Source organism: Salminus brasiliensis, chromosome 5, assembly GCF_030463535.1.
Source record: "Salminus brasiliensis chromosome 5, fSalBra1.hap2, whole genome shotgun sequence".
NCBI lineage: Eukaryota > Metazoa > Chordata > Actinopteri > Characiformes > Bryconidae > Salminus > Salminus brasiliensis.
The window spans coordinates 40,287,609-40,304,662 of record NC_132882.1 but is presented as its reverse complement, the minus strand read 5'-3'; the positions used below and the strand labels follow the sequence as shown (position 1 = coordinate 40,304,662).

The 17,054-nt window shown below is 40.9% G+C and overlaps 1 protein-coding gene across 1 annotated transcript; it reads right to left on the bottom strand.

Moving 5' to 3' along the window:
• Window positions 1–6,134: 6,134 nt before the first annotated feature.
• Window positions 6,135–15,549, bottom strand: LOC140556450 (trypsin-like). Its single transcript, XM_072680388.1, has 5 exons — window positions 15,493–15,549; window positions 14,302–14,464; window positions 13,432–13,691; window positions 12,586–12,722; window positions 6,135–7,194 (listed from the first exon to the last, which is right to left on the bottom strand). The coding sequence occupies exons 1-5, from the start codon at window positions 15,530–15,532 to the stop codon at window positions 7,045–7,047; spliced, it is 750 nt and encodes a 249-aa protein (XP_072536489.1). The 5' UTR covers window positions 15,533–15,549; the 3' UTR covers window positions 6,135–7,044.
• Between the last annotated feature and the right edge of the window lie 1,505 nt (window positions 15,550–17,054).

The following is a 17,054-nucleotide window of genomic DNA, read 5'->3' as shown; positions in this document are numbered from 1 at the left end:
CAGCTAATAAGCATTTAGAAATGGTGCACAAAAGAATCCAGCTCCGTAGTCAATAGAAAGGCAGAGTGCAACCTTTATTTCTGTATAAAGTATACAAAATAGGTGAAGACTAAGGCACTACATGTAATGCGTTAGCCTGAGACAGCCAGCACTCTCCCAAAGCAGTCTAAAAAGTGAGGCTCCTCTTGGGCCTTATATACTGTCCTTATCTAGCTGTGGCTACCCCCACGCATATTTTTTTATCATAATATCTCACGATTGGGTCCGCTTATATTACTATGGGAAGCCCCTTACCCCTTAACCCTGTCACTTTTGTATTCGCTTATGTCCTTCGTTCTTACGACTTTATTTTTTAAAAGAGTGCTAACACCTGCAAGGCCATTTGTGCTGACGATCACACTACTGCAGAATTTTGGGTTTTTTCCAATCAGTTCACCTCTGATTCACCCCAAGTAGGCTCTGCCCAGCCCCCCAAGGGCATTACACTAATCTTGAGTACAGAAATGCTGACTGTCTCAGGCATGGTCATTATAGCAGAATACACATATAAACATGTTTATGAGTACATAATGTATTCTTACACACAAATAATCCATCAATATATATATATATATATATATATATATATATACATACATACATACATACATACATACACACACACGATGACAGCACTTGTATCTTGCACTTGATACAACCTCTTTTTTCCTAGTGGAAACTTTCCACACTTATCTTGTTGACCTGTCAATAGCATAGCTAATTCAAGGTAACTTAGAATACACAGGCTACCAAATATAGCTTAATGAAGGAAAAACTGGTTAGACATACAGAAACTATTACTGTCCGTTTTAATCCCATGTTCATTTCTGTTTCTAAAAGATTAGATGGACATTTGAAGGGAAACAAATGAAATGAAAATCATGAAAATGATGTTTCTTATTTGAGTGCTTGATCTAAAACCAGTCTAGCCATTTTATCTAAAAACTATCCAGCCAAGTTATCTAATCTACAACATGAAAATCAAATGACTTCATGGCACATGAGTTGGAAACTAATGTCGACAAATGGTTATTTAGGGTCATGCTACATGCTACATTCTTCCACTTGCATGAAAAATCGAACAATGGAAACCTTCCTCCATGCATACTGCTGAAGTGCTATTTAATTTATTTTAATTTATTATACTTTTACTAAAAACACCACAGGTTTCACCAGGGAAATTCCACTGCATAGTTAATTATATAAAAAAAAACATACTAAAGTGCTAGTTGATTTATGGTACTTTTTTATAATTTCTCCAGTTCCACCATCATTTGAGACAGGCAGTTCATGGCTATCATCAACACAAATTTGGGAAATACAAAAAGTCATCTCATTTTTAAAAAAAATCCATACAGAATTGCTGAATTTTCCCATAACACCACAACAGTTCCAAAACCATTTAATGAAGTTAGTTGAGGGCTGTCATCAGTGTAAGTGTGGGAAAGATTCACTTTAATACTGAAGTATTATTAAATATATTTTAATTCCTCACAATTTCCACAATTAGTTCCACAATAATTTAAGAGAGCAGCATTTCATGGCTATCACCAGTGCAGGCTTGGGGAAAATGTATTGTAGAAAGTCTTTTTTTTCCATAAAGCCACAGCATTTCCCTGTCTGAAAGAAAACAATACTGAAATGTTTGTTTAATGAATCTATGCACTAATGTACTTTAGAGATAAAGCCAATTTCACTCTACTAGCTTTCAACTAATCCAGATGGTAGATTTCCTCTCAACGATTTAATGGTTGGATTTCATCCATTTGCTTGTGCATTAAAAAAATGACAGTAAGAATTCTCAGAAATTGCTCTAGCCAAGTCCTGCCTCTCTTAAAGATGTTGGAATTGCTGTGGTATTATGGGGATATTTAAATTACATGGCATTTAAATGTGGACCATAAAAATATGGTACAGTAAAATCTCCTCAAAATTGCACTGATAAAAGCCAATGACTACCTCTTCTAAATTATAGTGATATTTATGTGAGAAATAATTAGAAATAATGAAATTATTATAGAAGACTTTAATAAATTTTACCTTTAAAAAAAAAAAAAAAAAAAGGTACAGTAAATATTCCCTACGATTGTCTGTTTTTCATTTTATGACATGTTGTGACAAAATGATTAGAAATTGGGATGAATGAAATTGGACTTCAGTGTGGAACTTTTATAAAGTAAGATATTTTTCCCCACATTTACAACATTTACATGGATTACCTCTTGCAAATGTGGCTTCATGGGAATTTCAATCATTTAAACAGCACTTCAATATAGATTTGATAAAAAGTACACAGTTAATGTTCCCCATACTTGCGCTGGTGATAGGCAAAATTAAATAATAGTAGAACTGATGTGGCATTATGGTAAACCTATTGGAATTTCAAATAAATTAACTCCATCTCTTCAGTATTGATTTTTTTAAAACACATACAGTGAAAATTTGCTGTAGTCATGGACTGCTTCTCTCTAATAAATGGTGGAACTGTTATGTCATTATGGGAAAAATGGGAAATTATGGGAATTATGGGAAACTTAAATTAATTTAGTTTAACTTTAGTTTAAACTAAATTAATTATCACTTCAGTATTTCTTTCATTTACAGTGAAATTCAACTAAGCTTGCACTGCCAATAGCCAAAATATTTTGGAGAAATATACATGAATAATATAGGACCAGATGATTATGGAACTGTTGTGGCATTATGGAAAAATTATGAGAAATTTAAATTATTTAAATAGCACTTCAGTATGGATTTAAAAAATAGTTTTTTTAATTTCTCCAAAATTACATTGGTGAAAACCAAGAACTACCCCCCTCATATTACGTGGCATTTTGTGAAAACTAATAGAATATCAAATAAATGTAATATCACTTTAGTATTGATTTTAAACAAAGTATACAGTGAAATTCCACCAAATATAATTATCACCATGGTGATAGCCATGTACTGCTTCTCTCTAATAATGGCGGAAATGTTGTGGCATTATGGAAAAATGGTGAGAATTTAAAATAAAGTATGTATTGTAAGATTTTTTTTATCATACAGTGAAATTCCACCAAACCTGCACTGGTAATAGACATGGACTGCCTCTTTCCTTTTCTGTAATATCACGCATATACAGTGGGGCAAAAAAGTTTTTGGTCAGCCGCTGATTGTGCACGTTCTCCTACTTAGAAAGATGAGAGAGGTCTGTAATTTACATCATAGGTACACATCAACTATGAGAGAAAAAAAATCCAGGAAATCACATTTTTTTTATCCCTTTATTATTTGTAAATTATGGTGGAAAATAAGTATTTGGTCATAATCAAAAGTTCAACTCAATACTTAACCTTTAGTTACATAACCTTTGTTGGTGTTTCCTGTAAGTCTTAACCAGGTTTGCACACACACTGTAGCTGGTATTTTGGTCCATTTCTCCATGCAGATCTCTTCTCGAGCAGTGATGTTTTGGGGCTGTTGCTTTTTTTTAATTTTCTGTGGTGTTGAGGTCTAGGGCTAGGCCACTTCAGAACCTCAAAATGCTTTTTACAGAGCCACTCCTTTGTTGCTCGAGCGGTGTGTTTGGGATCATTGTCATGCTGAAAGACCCAGCCACGTTCCATCTTCAATGCTCTCACTGATGGAAGGAGGTTTTGGCTTAAAATCTAACAAGACCTGGCCCCATTCATTCTTCTCTTAACACGGATCAGTTGTCCCGTCCCCTTTGCAGAAAAAATGCACCAAAGCTTGATGTTTCCACCCCCATGCTTCACTGTAGGTATGGTGTTCTTAGGATGCAACTCTGCATTCTTCTTCTTCCAAACACGATGAGTTGAGTTTTTACCAAAAAGTTCTATTTTGGTTTCATCTGACCACATGATATTCTCCCAGTCCTCTTCTGGATCATCCATATGCTCTCTGGCAAACTTCAGATGGGCCTGAACATGTACTGTCTTACGCAGGGGGACATGCCTGGCACTGCAGGATTTGAGTCCTTCTCAGTGTAGTGTTACTGATGGTAGACGTTGTTACTTTGGTCATTCATCAGATCCCTCCGTGTAGTTATGGGATTTTTGTTTACCGTTCTCATGATCATTTTGACCCACAGGATGAGATCTTGCGTGGGTCCCCAGATAGAGGGAGATTATCAATGGTCTTGTATGTCTTCCATTTTCTTACAATTGCTCCCACAGTTGATTTATTCACACCAACCTGCCAACTTGCCTATTGTAGATTCACTCTTCCCAGGTGCAGATCTACAATGTTCTTCCTGGTGTCCTTCGACAGCTCTTTGGTTTTGGCCATGGTAAAGTTTTGAGTCTGACGGTTTGAGGCTGTCAACAGGTGTCTTATACAGATAAGAAGGTCAAACAGGTGCCATTAATACAGGTAACGAGTGAAGGACATTAGAGCTTCTTAAAGAAGAAGTTACAGGTCTGTAACAGCCAGAAATCCTGCTTGTTTGTAGGTGACCAAATACTTATTTTCCACCATTATTTGCAAATGAATTCTTTAAAAATCCTACGTGATTTCCTGGATTATTTTCTCATTTTTGTCTCTCATAGTTGAAGTGTACCCATTTTGTAAATTACAGACCTCTCTCATCTTTGTAAGTAGGAGAACTTGCACAATCAGTGGCTGACTAAATACTTTTATGCTTCACTGTACATGCATTCATATTTTAGTCATGGGTGACTTTACTGTGAATTGTCAAACACGGAAAGCATCAGTTAAAAGGGATCACGACTCTTACCATGGTGGTTTCAAATTGATCGAGCGATATGTTTGTGAAATGCTGTTGTTGATTTTCGTTGTGAGGTTGTTTTATTTTGTGATATTTTAGTACTAATGGTATTAATCACAATTGCTTGCAAGCTAAATCTTATTTGTCTTCACTTTTATACTTAATTTTTATTTGATTATATGGCTTTTAAAGATAACAGCTAACTGAAAATAATCAGCAAATTATTTGGATTATGTTACATTGTTAACCCTGGGCACAATCATTCATTCATAGGGGTTTGTAAGAATTGTAAGAAATGTGGGGTTTCGCACTGAAGGGAAGCTTCTCAACCCAGAAATCATTAAAAGTATTGGTAAAAGGACAGATAAACTGTTGCATGCTGTTTTGCCCTCTTGTGGATTCCTCTTTATGCTATACTTCTTCCCTGCAAAAGGAGTCTTCTTCAAAAGAATCTCTCCTCTACCTTTGAGAAACCCCATGTATCATACCTGGCACGTGTGTAAGTTCAGGCTTGAAACCACGTATTGAGTTGTGACATCTATGTTTCTGGTTGTCAAGGCCAAATGAGTATTTAGCTAGGCCTTTGTCCTTCATAAGAACTGATTAAAGAGTTCTAGCCCAGAAAGGTGGGCTAGACTTCATCTGTAGGGAATGTTAGATCGAAGGACATACCACTCATCCTAGTGTGTAACCCTCAGGGCCTTCTTGGCCTTTAAAAAGGGCTACTCTCTCATTGGTTAAGACTTTATTGATGTAACTGATGGTGTAACAACAGATTGACCACCAACACAATTATGAATGGACAGAAGAATCAACTGTTTTGATGTCAGACACTCCCATATGTCTAGCATGTGGTAAGGCTGGTCATATCTATACACATATCCTGAGAGAGGTGTTGCCACTAATGACATCCTGACATGGAGTGCAATTTCTTTGAGATTAAAATGAAATAGAGGTAGCAAGGATTAAAGCATTCTGGGTGCAGGCTCCCAGGTTGTTTCATGTACCTTGGATGTTGAAGGATGCACAGCGGATGACCCTCCATTAAAATGCAAAGATCTGACTACAGAGCATCCAGGGAGGATAGGACTCTTTGAGGCACATATACATGCTGTACCTTCTGGCACTATTCCTAATGGATGAGGTGGGGAGTTGAGGATAAGGTTGGGTGGTGATCATAGTGATTTTTTTTGGGTTGTACTTTTGCTTCCGTACACTACCCCGATCGGATTTGAAATTGACTGGTCTTAAATGGCCGGGTCAGTCACCAGACCTAAATTCAACTAGCAGCTTTTCACTTACTGAAGAAAAAAAAACTGAAGGTGGAAACAACCACAAACAACTGTAGTAAAGAAAAGGCAAAGCAGGCTGAAAACTCAAAGCATTTAATGATGGCCATGAGTTCCAGACTTCAAGCAGCCATTGGCTGCAAAGGACTTGCATTTGAAAATATGCAAAAATAATCTGTTTGTCCAATTACTTTTGAGCCTGTAAAAATGGAGGGACTATTGAAACGCAGTATCTTTGTTAAACTACCGGAATTAAAGCTGACAGTCTACACCTCAGTCACATCTTGACTGCTTCCATGGATTTTAGATCCATTGAGGTGGTGTACAAGACAGAATTACATAAAATGTGTGTGAATTATGTCTGATTATGTATAAAACCAGTCAACATCTCCATTGCTTTAGAAATATTCGCTGACCAAACTCATTCTGTATGAGAGTCCTAGTCTATTTTATTCCTGGTTGTTTTGTGTCACACTCCCATTATAGTCAAGTTTCCTGGTGTATGCTTTCATAGCACCACAATCATTTTATTAAAATGGGTTATAGATGGGGATATAGCATGAGAATTCTGGGCTAAATCAAATACATGACAAGTTATAACTTTTAGAAACCTGGACTACATCTGCTTGGCTTACCATTACAGAGAAACTAGTATTTCTCTAAGGTTACAAATGCAGGAAAATGCAGATCATTTAACACAGTAATCCAACATCACCTAAACATCCTACTCTTCTGGAATTTAATGAATATGTCAGTTTAAAAAATTGGTCCAATCAATACATCTGTCGGATACCAATGCCAATTATCTGAAGATACTGCAATGATTCTGATAATACTGTGCTTCCCTATTAAGGATCTGACTAATATTTAGAACCTGTAAAACATGCTCATTATAATTTTATAAAAACAGACAATCATGTTTTGCTTCATCGCATAGATGTAATTGAGGTCCAAGCTGGGTGTAAAATACTGGAGACTTTTTCCCTTTTAGTTGTTAGCAATGACATTTCTGATCCAGTCAGTATAGCGACAGACTTCAGCATAAACACCAGGATAGCCAGGGGCTGCACAGAAATAGCCCCAGGACACGACCCCTTGCAGCTTCCCATTGCACACGAGAGGACCGCCTGAGTCACCCTGAAAAAGAATAAAAAGTAAAGAAGAATTTAAAGTCGTTTTCCATCACTGTTGCTGTACTCTGAACATAACTGAGGTGCTGATTTCTCAGAGACGCGAGAGAACACCCATGTCTGTGCTTCCGTCTGGCTCTCCCTCTTTAGCAAGGTTCTACACAGTTCTACACAAAATACATGTCAGAACTCATGTCGAAGAATGTCTTTGTCTGACTACCCTAAAAATTATGAGCATGTAGGGGAATTCTCATGTCTGAGCTTCTGTCTGACTCTACACAAATTATGAGCGCCCACAGATGAAGCCAATAATGGTAAAGGTGCATGATTTTATTACTGTATTATGTCCACATTTTACCCATCTGTGAACACACACACACGTGAACTAGGGGCAGTGAGCGCACACACACACACACCCCAGAGCGGTGAGCAGCCAACTCCAGTGCCCGGGGAGCAGAGAGGGTGAAGGGCCTTGCTCAAGGGCCGAACAGTGGCAGCTTGCAGAGCCCGGGTATCGAACCCTTGACCCTGTCACCAATAGCCCAGAGCTCTAACTGTTACAGTGTGGTAACTTTGACTCAAGTGCAGTCAAAGTTTGTTTTATTATGATTAAATGAAACTACTCCTCTTATGGTGTGTGCTTGGTAGTGGGAGTCCAGTGTATTTCCACTCTGCCACCACAGCTGTGAGAGGTGGCAGTATAAACACTGATCATAAGCAACACAGAAAACGGCGGGAAAACAAAGGAAAAACCAGGAGTGATGTTTACTCAAACTAAAGACAGCAACTCAAATGCTTTTCACTTTTCTCTTCACAACTTAAACCCACTACCGTTCGCCCCTCTACAAAGGTGCGACGGGGAATTGTGTTTGGCTGGGTGTTTTTATACCGTGCCACACAGGTGGGTCTGGTCAGTGTTGATTACCGCTGGGGATTCTGGGGCTTGGAGTTCTTTGCTCCAACCCCACCAGCTTTCATACTTTGCTGGCCGGGCCCCCTGCTGGTGGCTGACGGTACATGCTGCCTGCTCACGGTACCTCCCCTCCTAGGCACGGCACCCGACGGCCCCAAACCAGCTGCACGATCACGCCTGAAATCCGGGATCAGGGATCAGGGAATCAGGGATCTAGGATTTGGCGCGCCGGAACCCAGGAACGCTCCTCAGGCCCGTAGCCCTCCCAGTCAACCAGATACTGGGTACCACCCTGGACCGTACGCACGTCCAGCAAACGCCGGACAGTGTACGCTGGGCCCCCCCACCATGCGCGGGGGAGGGGGCCGGGCCTGAGGCGCAGGGGCCCCACATATGAACGGACGCAGGCGGGACACATGGAAGGTGGGATGTACCTTCATGTTTGCGGGCAGTTGCAGCCGGACAGAGACTGGGTTCACTTGCAGAAGTATCTTGAAGGGCCCCACGTACCTAGGGGACAGTTTGTGCAAGACACCTTGCAGCGGGAGGTCTCGGGTGGACAGCCACACCCTTTGACCCACACGGAAAGGTGGAGCACAACGCCTCTTGCGATCCACAAACCGCTTTCTGGCCCTCGAGGTCGCCAGTAGGATGGCCCGAGCCTTTTGCCAGGTCCTACGACATCGGCGGACAAGCTGCACTGCAAAGGGAACCCCCACCTTCATCTCTTGTTCTGCGAACAAGGGAGGAGAGTACCCAAATTGGCACTTGAAGGGAGACATACCCAGAGACGAGTGCCAAAGCGTCTTGTGAGCATACTCCGCCCAGGGCAGTTGATCCACCCAAGAGGCTGGGTTCCCTGCGGTCAAGCAGCGGAGCAGCTGGCCAAGGTCTTGGTTAGTTCATTCAGTGTGTCCATTCGATTCAGGGTGGAAACCTGAAGTAAGGCTGACTGTGGCTCCCATCAACTGGCAGAAAGCTCTCCAAAACCGGCTGGCGAATTGGGGTCCCCGATCCGACACTAGGTTGCAAGGCATTCTGTGCACCCAGGTGCAGGCCAGGTGGTACACACTTCACAAGAGGCAACATAAGCACGTGTGTCCTTGTCCATTCCTGGCCACCAGAAAAGTCTCCGGAGGAACTCCAATGTCCGGACCGCACCTGGGTGGCCAGAAAATGGGGAGGAATGTCCCCATTGCAGAGGCGCCTGGCGAACTGCAGAGGGCACATATTGCCGACCAGGAGGACCACCCCCAGGGTCGGGCTCCTGTCGGAGGGCTTGCACTATGTCCTCCTCAATGTTCCAGCAGAGAGGAGCAACTATTTGAGAGGCAGGGATGATCAGTTCTGGCTCTGGATTGGATCCCCAGGGTTCCCACCGCCGGGATAAGGCATCTGGCTTGGTGTTTTTTGAACCCGGCCTATAGGACAGTGTAAAATGGAAGCGGCCAAAATACAGTGCCCATCGGGCTTGGGCCATTCTCCAGGAGCAGTTGAAGGACTCGGCTGACATGTCCCACGTGTTCCTCCAGGGACTCACTGTATATTAATATGTCATCGAGGTAAACATATACGAAGCGGTCCAAGGCCTCCCGTAACACGTCATTGATAAGACGCTGGAATACCGCTTGGGCATTCATAAGGCCGAAAGGCATGACGCAATACTCAATGCCCTGTAGGGGTGATTAAAGCGGTTTTCCCACTCATCCCCCTGTCGTATGTGGACCAGGTTGTAGGCACTGCGTAGGTCCAGTTTGGTAAAGACTGATGTCTGCTGCAGTGCCTCAAAAGCAGTCAACATGAGGGGGAGAAGATAGCATTCTTTCACAGTGATCGCGTTTAGGCCTCGATAATCTATGCATGTCCGCCATCTTTCTTCCCCACAAAGAAGAAACCAGCCCCAGCTGGGGATGAGGATGGACGTATGAAACTAGACTCCAATGCCTCCCTAATGTAGGAGTCCATGGCAGAACGTTATAGAGGAGAAATTGCTAACAGGCGCCCCCTCGGGGGAGTAGTCCCCGGTAGGAGATCTATGGCACAGTCGTAAGGCCTGTGAGGGAGCAGGATCTGCGATTCCTCCTTACGAAACATAGCACAGAGATCCCAGAACACCTCAGGAACCCTGTCCAGATGAGGACTGACTGACTCTGGCCCCCTGACAATGTGGCCCCCAAGCATAGACTGAGCGGGTTGTCCAATCTATTCGTGGGTTGTGGAGTTCCAACCAGGGGTAGCCCAGCACCAACTGCAGATGAGGTGCCTGAGTCAGGTACAATTCCACCTGCTCAGTGTGTGCCCCAATCCGCAGTGTTATTGTTTGGGTGCGATGGGTCACATGACCAGATCCCACAATCTTCCCATCTATGGCATGGACAGGTAGTGGGCGTTCCAGGTGGTCCACGGGAAGGCAGACACTAGCAGTCAGTGAGCTGTCCACAAAATTGCCCGCAGCCCCAGAGTCCACAAAGGCTATCAGTGATTTATGTTGGGAGGTCCAGGCTAGAGTAACCAGGAGGTGAAGTCCCGAGATGGGGGATACCACATGGTCTATGGCAGAGTCCCCCGCTCGGGTTAGATCCTCTCGTTTCCCGACTTACAAAGGACGATCTTAGACCTGTCCCCCGGGACGGGTCGGGGTGGTAGACGGTCAGGTAACCGGGCACCTCCCATGTGCATGGGCTCAGGAGCCTCCCGTGGTGGGGGTTCCGAAGTGGGACTGACTGGCTGCTGGTGGCAAAAACCTGTAGCACGAGGGTTAGGTGCTCTTTCTCTGGCCCTCTGACTTATGTGGTTGTCCAGGCGGATGCACACGTCAGAGGTCGGAGAGTGTAGAGGGTAGGTTACGAGTGGCCAGCTCGTCTTTCATCTCCTTCATCTTGCAAAAAGATCGGCCTCAAGGCCTCTTCACCCCAAGCACTCTCCGCTGCCAGAGTGCGAAAGTCTATAACATATTCTGCTACAGAGACTGCATTGCAGCAGGAATCCTCTGCATTTTTTTGATTCCCCAGTGTAACGCTCCGGTGTAACCAAGTGGGCCTCATGTCCAACCGTAGCTACCTCAGGAGGAGGGAGTGGGATTGGCTGTGTGGCAGTCTCAGGTCGGGCCTCACTATAACCAGCTAGTTCAACCACTCTGAGGTTGCCAATAGCAGTTGCTCATGGCGGCCGATGACTGTGCCTTGATGTTGTAAAGCTTCCTTATTGGGCACCAACTCTGCTGGTTGCACCTTTCTGTTACGGTGTGGTGTGGGGTTTGGACTCAAGTGCAGTCAAAGTTTGACTTGGAAACTTTGTAATAATAAAGTTAGTAAAAAAAAACTTTGTAAAAAACAAAGTTTGTTTTATTATGATTAAATGAAACTACTCCTCTTATGGTGTGTGCTTGGTGACTGTTGGGCTTGAACTCCCAATCTTGGTAGTGGGAGTCCAGTGCATTTCCACTCTGCCACCACAGCTGTGAGAGGTGGTAGTATAAACACTGATCATAAGCAACACAGAAAACGGCGGGAAAACAAACAAAGGAAAAACCAGGAGTGATGTTTACTCAAACTAAAGACAGCAACTCAAATGCTTTTCTCTTTTCTGTTCACCACTTTTCTCTTTTCTGTTCACAACTCTTCTCTTTTCACTTCTCTGTTCACAACTCTTCTCTTTTCACTTCTCTGTTCACAACTCTTCTCTTTTCACTTCTCTGTTCACAACTCTTCTCTTTTCACTTCTCTGTTCACAACTCTTCTCTTTTCTGTTCACAACTTTTCTCTTTTCACTTTTCTGTTCACAACTTTTCTCTTTTCACTTTTCTGTTCACAACTTTTCTCTTTTCTGTTCACAACTTTTCTCTTTTCTCTTTTCTGTTCACAACTTTTCTCTTTTCTGTTCACAACTTTTCTCTTTTCTGTTCACAACTTTTCTCTTTTCACTTTTCTGTTCACAACTTTTCTCTTTTCTCTTTTCTGTTCACAACTTTTCACTTTTCTGTTCACAACTTTTCTCTTTTCTGTTCACAACTTTTCTCTTTTCTGCTCACAACTTTGCTCTTTTCTGTTCGCAACCTAAACCCACTGTTACCGTTCACCCCTCTACAAAGGTGCGACTGGGAATTGTGTTTGGCTGGGTGTATTCATACCGTGCCACACAGGTGGGTCTGGTCAGCGTTGATTACCGCTGGGGATTCTGGGGCTTGGAGTTCTTTGCTCCAACACCACCAGCTTTCATACTTTGCTGGCCGGGCCCCCTGCTGGTGGCTGATGGTACATGCTGCCTGCTCACACTAACCACTGAGCCTAGAACTTTGTAATAACACAAACCACTAAAAACATCTTAATTTTGCAACAGTGGTGCACATCAAGAATTGGGCAGGTCTTTTTGTGTGTACGTGTTGTACATCCTCTCAACTAATGGGTCTCTAAACAAAGTAGACTGGGCATCACTGAACTGAATCAACCTTCCTGTTGATACTTGTGATTCTCCTTTGATTTTTACCTGGCATGAATCTTTGCCTCCCTCCAGAAAGCCAGCGCAGAACATGTTCTTTGTGATTTGGTTTGGATAAGCAGCCTCACATGCTGAACGTGAGATCACAGGCAAGTCCAGGCACTGCAGTACTGATGCATAGTTCACTGGAAAACATTAGAAAAGACATGATGACAAAAAAGACATCAAAGGTTGGGAAAATATGAGGTTAATACAGCTAACATGAGCTACATAAGACTGTATATAACCTGTATGCCGTACAGTGCATATCAGTAAGTCTATCTGAGGTCTTACTTAACCAGCCTTAAATAGGCATATGTTTATGTAGATTTGCTAAACAACTCAATGTGGAGAGATGATTTAGGCCTGCAGATAGAAGTGCATTATTCATAACTTTTATTTACATAATTTACAGTCATTTATCATCTATAAAGTATATTAGTAATAATAATGGAATCCTTTTTCCCTACAGATGTGAAGAATGCTACATAATGCTACATAAAGTAGGCCAAAAACTGTTAACCCCAGCCTATGGGCCGCCAAATGTTATTACAAACTTCTATTACCAAGGAAAAGCCCCACCAGTATGTACACACCTTAGTGTACAGTAAGCCTTGGAGTGTTAAGGGCTTAAGCATTCAAATGGTCACCATTGGTTTATATATAGAACCACTGCCTTTACTTACTTTACTTACAGACATTTCAGGCCGAGTTTGAGGATGTTGAGCATGTTGAGGAGTGTGAGAGGGAGGAGTGTGTATTTACAGAATGATTTATTAACCTAATCAACCAACCAACCACACTGTACCTTTACAATTCCAGTTAAAAGCAGCATTACTGAGCTGGTCTCCTCACCTCCAGTGGTGATCTGATTACCCCATCCAGAGACTAAGCACTGCTCTCCATCCTTCGCGCATGTGGTCGCCAGTGGGATTGGTTGCACATACTCATTGAAGACGGCAGGCTGGCTCAGCTTGATCAGCATGAAGTCGTGATCGTACGTGACGTCGTTGTAGTCAGGATACGGTATGACCTTCTCCGCCCAGATCCTCTGCTCTGTGCCCTCGTTCTGGAAGAGGTGGTGCTCTCCCAGGTGCAGAGCAAGACGAGAGGGCCTTTAAATCAAATTAATAACATATTACATATATAAACACAAAATTGATCAAATGTGTAAACTGTGCAAAGTAAAATAGTGTGTATTTTACATAACTGGTCCAAGCCCCCCTTTTCGCCCAATTTGGTATGGCAATCAACCCCACCAGCACTAGCAATGCTCCCGACACTAGAAGGGTAAGGCCTTTTCAATACATGCGAAGCCAACCACCGCCTCTGCAGCATCGCTGGGCAGCCGACAGGTGCTGGCAGACGTCACTTAAGAATGATGAGGGGAGAGAGTGGCACCTACCCACCCTGAGAACACGTCCAATTCAGCTGTCTTTTGGACTGTGGCCGCCGATAGCAAAACGGCATGGCTCGTAATTTGACCTTGTGACCCCCCAGGCCATAGTGGTAGTGCATTAGACCACCGAGCCACTTATAAAATGTACTTTATTCCTAGTGGTGATGGTTAATGTGTTTTTCTTCAGCTTTAAATAAAGAGGTTATAGCAAGAACAAGGTTAAAGACTGCTAAAACATACAGTAAACACGGTTAGGATTAAATAATATAGTATAATATCTGATATTCTTCATTTGAGGAAAAAGAAAAGTGATGCTAGATACTCACGGGATGTAACAGTGAGCAGCAGACACTGCCCATCTTTCGTTGATTAAGGACGCGCCGCACCAGCGCTCACCATCATCGTAAGTTAGATATATCTGCCAAGGCTGGGAGTGAGGTTTACACTCGTACCCTCCGATGATCTTATCATCATCAGCTCGGCTGTAAGCTGTTACAGAAGAGTTTTAGCAACTTCAATTTATTCAGTATTCAAGCAAATATTACTCAGAAATATTGTCTTTTGATCTTAAACGTTAGAACTGATATAGTACTTCACTACAGAATGAACACTTTATAAAAGTTCGAAATCAATTTGTAGTTATAAGCTGAAAAATTATTAATATTGCTAACTTGCGGAAATGCTACCACTTTAAAACCTTTCTTAAAAGGATTGAAACTATTCTGTATGACGCTGTAGAAAAAAACATACAACATTTAAATGTGCCCATGATGATGAACAGATGTGTAGATGATCCACTAATAATTAAGAAAGGTTTTTAAAAAGTTATATAGAATTTAACCTTGTATCTTGTATTACTATGAATAGATCATCCTAGTATATTACCAGTAATTTAATAAATTCTCCTGATATGAACACACTTATATAAATATAGATTACATAAATAAAGAATACTTATATTTGATAATAATATTTGATTATCTAGATTATAGTATCTCTACACTGTATATTATAATAATAATGATAGTAGTAATAATAATAATAGCTGCTAATATAACAAGTGATTTCAAGCTTTTCAATGATATTCAGAATTCCAGTGACTCCAGCAAGCAGACATGTGTCTTTATAAGAAACCAAGTCTACAAGTATCCAAGTATATTAAGGGAAAAATACATATTCCTGGGCCCTAATTAACAAAACAGCTGATAGATAGATAGATAGATAGATAGATAGATAGATAGAGTGTTTGATTGATCCTGAAGGGAATTTAGCTGCCAGTAGCAGTTACATAGCACAGTAATACAATAATATGACACAGTAATACAATAAATAAATGTAAAAAACATCTCACTAGAGTACAGTAATAAAGAATAAAGAATATATAATGTGCAAGAGGAGCTGGGTATCAGCAGATAAATAAAAAAATATATATATAAAATAAGATATATAGATATGTACTGAGCCTAGAAAAGACCCTGCTCTAAGGCCGTAAAATACTGGAAAATATATATACTCACCCACAGCCACCAGCAGCAACACAGTTACAATAGACCTCATTACTACCGAAGAAAGAGCAAAACTGAAGGAGGACTGAAAGATCGACTAAGGGGTATCCAGTGTGTATATATATATGGAAGTGCATGATGACACAGCACTTGTGTGGTGCCCTTGGTACAACCAGTGAAAGTGCGTCTTTTTTTCCTAGTGGAAACGTAGCAACTTTCCACACTTCTCTTATCTTGTTAACCTGTCAATAATATAGCTAATTCAAGGTAACTTAGAAAACACACAGGCTACCAAATATAGTTTATTCAATAGGAAAAATGGTCAGACGTACATAAAACATTACTGTGTATTTTAATCGCATGTTGATTTCTACTTCTAAAAAATTCAACTCCTTTTTTAGGGAATATTTTTGAGCATATTAATAATTTACCGCTGTTTACTTGAGCGTTTGATCTAAAACCACTCCGGTCGTAAGTTGTCTAATCTACACCATGAAAAACAAATGAATTAATGACATGTTAATCAGAAACTAATGGTATTAATTATAAAAAATAAAGGTGCTACAAAAGGTTATTTGAGCAGTGCCATAGAAGAACCACTTTTGGTTCCATAAAGAACCTTGTTTGTAAGATGTTTAGAGATTATGAAGAACCTTCACATTAAGAGAGAGTGTTTTGGGTCTTTTAAAGGTTCTCCACTCTCACACATCTCTGTGACAAACGTGGTTCCTTATGGAACCATAAGTGGTTCTTCTATGTCATCACATGAAGACTCATTTGTAACACTTTTACTTTAAAGGTGTACCTGGATATGAAAACATATGAAAAGTGAAATAATGGAAATGCTAAGAATGAAGGTGTCAAAGATAGTCTTCCTCAGTGAAATAAAAGAAGTCAATCAAATTTCTCCACCTGAAATTCAATTCATGACAAATTCTGATTTTCTAAATTAAAAACGCAATTTAGTCACGAAAAACTGCGTTCATGTGCTGTCACAATTACGGTAAATACAAGTTCCAGACTTGGAAGTCGCACATGAACACTCCCTCAAGTCATAATTTCTAGTGGGAAATTATGAGATAAGTAACATAACATATGAGTAATAATAATAATAATGATATGACCTTCAAACGTTTAACTATAGCTCATTTAACTTTATTTTACTATTTTTATTGAATTTTTCCTAATTATTTTTTAGGTACTTCTTAATTATAGTTTCCTGTTATATTTATTTATTATTACGTTATATAAAACATTATTATGTTTTTGCTCTTTGACATTTGATCATTTGAATTTTTTACTTTGTTATGGTTTGCTCATAGAGTTCTACTCTTAGATTAAACTATTATAATGTATCTATTGATTTATGTCTTGTACTGTACAAATTTTCAATCTGTATTTTATGTATGTATCCCCTCGGCTGCTTTGTAAATAAGGGTCATACTCAATGTATTGCGGTTTTAAATAAAGGTTGAATTTACTTACTGTGCCATCTACATGTTGATCTATTACATTACTGCCTCCTACAACCGCTTCTGCCTCAAAAGAATCACCATCTCCACCATCTTTGAAGA

Coding starts and splice junctions, on each gene's coding strand:
- LOC140556450 (XM_072680388.1), bottom strand. CDS start 15,532: ATGAGGTCTATTGTAACTGTGTTGCTGCTGGTGGCTGTGG. Junction 14,465..15,492: donor GTTGCTGCTGGTGGCTGTGG/GTGAGTATATAT, acceptor CTTCTGTAACAG/CTTACAGCCGAGCTGATGAT. Junction 12,723..13,431: donor TAATCAGATCACCACTGGAG/GTGAGGAGACCA, acceptor AATGTTTTCCAG/TGAACTATGCATCAGTACTG.